The sequence below is a fragment of the Pyxicephalus adspersus genome, chromosome 2 (assembly GCF_032062135.1).
Source record: "Pyxicephalus adspersus chromosome 2, UCB_Pads_2.0, whole genome shotgun sequence".
In the NCBI taxonomy this organism is placed as follows: Eukaryota; Metazoa; Chordata; class Amphibia; order Anura; family Pyxicephalidae; genus Pyxicephalus; species Pyxicephalus adspersus.
In genome coordinates this window covers 20,291,618-20,294,553 of record NC_092859.1, presented here as the reverse complement: position 1 = coordinate 20,294,553, position 2,936 = coordinate 20,291,618, and the positions used below count along the sequence as shown (strand labels likewise).

The 2,936-nt window shown below is 40.5% G+C and overlaps 1 protein-coding gene across 1 annotated transcript in view; it reads right to left on the bottom strand.

The window, feature by feature from the left end:
* PBDC1 (polysaccharide biosynthesis domain containing 1) overlaps positions 1-2,546 on the bottom strand; it is a gene marked incomplete in the record, with an annotated part of 4,691 nt that extends 2,145 nt beyond the window's left edge. Inside the window, 5 exon segments of the mRNA XM_072399842.1 lie at positions 1-80; positions 173-313; positions 396-455; positions 1,745-1,810; positions 2,404-2,546. Coding sequence (XP_072255943.1) covers positions 1-80; positions 173-313; positions 396-455; positions 1,745-1,810; positions 2,404-2,445 — 389 coding nt within the window.
* Positions 2,547-2,936: the final 390 nt, after the last annotated feature.

Sequence of the window (2,936 nt, the reverse complement as noted above, 5' to 3'; positions counted from 1 at the left end):
CTGCAGTCCAGTCTCAACAAGGTCCCATAATTGAAGTCTTCTACTTCATGCTCAAATTTCATGCAGAAGGGCCGCCATTTCTACAAGAGAATAGACCATAGAATAACCATCAAAGTCAATGCAATCTGTTTCTAGAACAGAGCGGGCGAGTCAGATGTTTGTCACACATTACCTCTTTGGCTGCTGGAGATTTCAGTTCTTCTGGATCCAGGACATCAATACGGAGCTCAGGAAAGTCACTTCTGAACGCTGCATAAATGACATCGTCTGTGCGCGTCAGTTTCAGGTGGCGAGGGTCCACAGAGGATATAAGCTGATGGGTAAGAGAAGTTTTCTGTTACACTTCCTGACAATCTCTCTTCTTTTCATCTATGTAGCCACCAGGCCATACTTACATTAAAGTACACCTCTGCATGCTGATAAGCTTTCATGGCCCAAACCATCTCCAAATTGGGCTGCAGGAAAAAAAAAAAAGTGAAAAAGTCACACAATGAAGAAGCTCATAAAACCTGTCCTGTACAGAGCATAGTGTGGTTTATTTAAAATGACTTGTTATATCAGTGATGGAAATCCTGAAGATTTCTACCTTTATTATCCTTACTTAGCATTGCACTTCCTGGTACGTGCCTAGGCACATCCCTCATAGCTGTATATCTGTAAATCTAAGGCACAGCTGCTGTATAGAGATTTGGTGATGGTACTACTGCGCTGCTCACTTTTCCCCTTGCTGCTTTTTAAGGGAGTAAAACCCTGCCGCACATGGCACAAAACACTATTTCCACAATATGTCAAGGTAAGACAAGCGACTGCTGAGATCTAAAGGTAGTAAACTGGAAATGTCCAATAATCACCCGCTGATTATCACCTGCTTCCCACTGCTGATACACAGGGCTGGTTTATCATATCCAGAGCTCTATATAAAATGTCTAATGACCATGTAACAACATTACAAACTTTCCAGGAATGATCGTCTCTGTACAATGATCACTGCACTGTTAAGAAATCCTTAACAAAACAAAATAACTGCATGAGAAGCCTCAACTGAATGCTGCGGTGTGATCTGCATGTTAATTCCAGGACAATATTGTCTCTAATGATGAAGATAAAGCTAAGCTTAATTGGGACTGGCCTAGTTATCTGGAACCAGCATGTGACCCAAGAGTAAAAAAAAAGTTGCTTCTTTCTGAGGCTTCTCCCACAAGTATTTTACTTTGTGAAGTTTTAACAGTTTACTTCTTGTGCAGAAATCAATGGTATCAGAGGGGGTTCAGGCAGCACAAAACCAGTGTGTGATTATTAGTTAGGATTAAATACTAAATAGGGGGAGGGGCGGTCCACATTTCATTTTGCAACTACGTGATCAGCATAACACCTTATAAACAATACAGGAGGTTTTCAAATATTACCAGAACTCAATGTACATTCTGAAATGTTTTTCTCTTTCACACAAGTTTCCATATTTTGGAACACCATGAATCCTAGAGTAACGCTACTGATAATAAGGAGACTTGTAGAGGAAGCTGAAAACTTTGTATAGCAATGCCCTTACTTTGTATACATACGCAGGAGCCCTGAGTGCACTGTGTGTTCAGGGAAACCCGTACTGAGAGAAATATGGAGGCTGCCATTGATGAATTCTTACCTGAAAATGTCAGGTGCCCAGCTGCTAGTTTCAATTATAACAAAGAAAAAAATCTTCACCCAATAAGAATACAGATCTTTTTACAGTGTGCTTTTAACTTACATCATTGCCATAAGCTTCTGCAGGCAGGGATAGCGCCTCTGCCACTGACATGGCTTCTGCCGCTCCCTGCAGGGAAAAGAAGAGAAAATGACATTAAATTACAACAAATTATCATAAATGTTATCTAATGTTTGATATCCTATTTTTAAATTCACTAGATCTATGGCCAGATTTACAGCTGAACATTCTGCTATATCTATGGTCACATAAAATTTAAACGGGTGGGTACCTGTATACCTGAACACCTTGCTATATCTATGAGCACCCACACCGCTGGTCACCCTGCTTTATCAATGGACACCCATACTGCTGGTCACCCTGCTTTACACCCATACCTCTGGTCACCCTGCTATATCTATGAGCACCCATACCGCTAGTCACCCTCTAGCTTCCAATAATATTAGCACAGTAAGCCTGCTGCCACTTATAAGACAAACCTACCATATTCCTGCCTCATTACCCCATGTCCTGCCTTCCCATTATGTTTTGCAGTACCCTGCAGGCTGCACAGCTCAGGCATGCTCTGGCCATGTGGGAAGTCGCCCACCGACCACACGTGTGTAAAAAGTACACAAAGCGATTGTAGCTGATCCCCCAGCTAGAGGCAGGAAATGCCGACCCCAATGAACACATTACATTGTTCTATTATCATTTTTTACCAGTGAATTCAATCCAGCCATTCCTTCTGTCGGGGCGGCCATCTTGCTCAACTTTCACCTCCGACCCTCGAACCCGGAAGTGATTTTTCCTTTGAGCTTCTTCGCTTGAGAAGCCGAATCCGCCATATTTGGTGCTCCCTACCGACGCACCCGCTGTTAGGTATCACACGTATGCGCTGCAAGTTAGCATCGACCTGATGATCTCATAGCCAATGAGTTTGCCCGAAGGGGGCGGGCAATGGCCTGTTGCTATGGAAACCGGGCAGCGTTGTATAGAATAGTGTATGTGATAGTGTCTGTGGCTTGTCATCATATTATATTATTATATCATATTATATTATTATTGGTATTATTATTATTATATTATTTTATATTATTATTACATTCTTTTTATTATTGGTAAATTATTTTTTATTATATCATGTTATTAATATATTATTTTATATTTTTATTATAGTATATTAATATGTTAAACTATATTATTATTATATTATGTTATATTATTATCACATCACCAACATTATGTGTAGTCT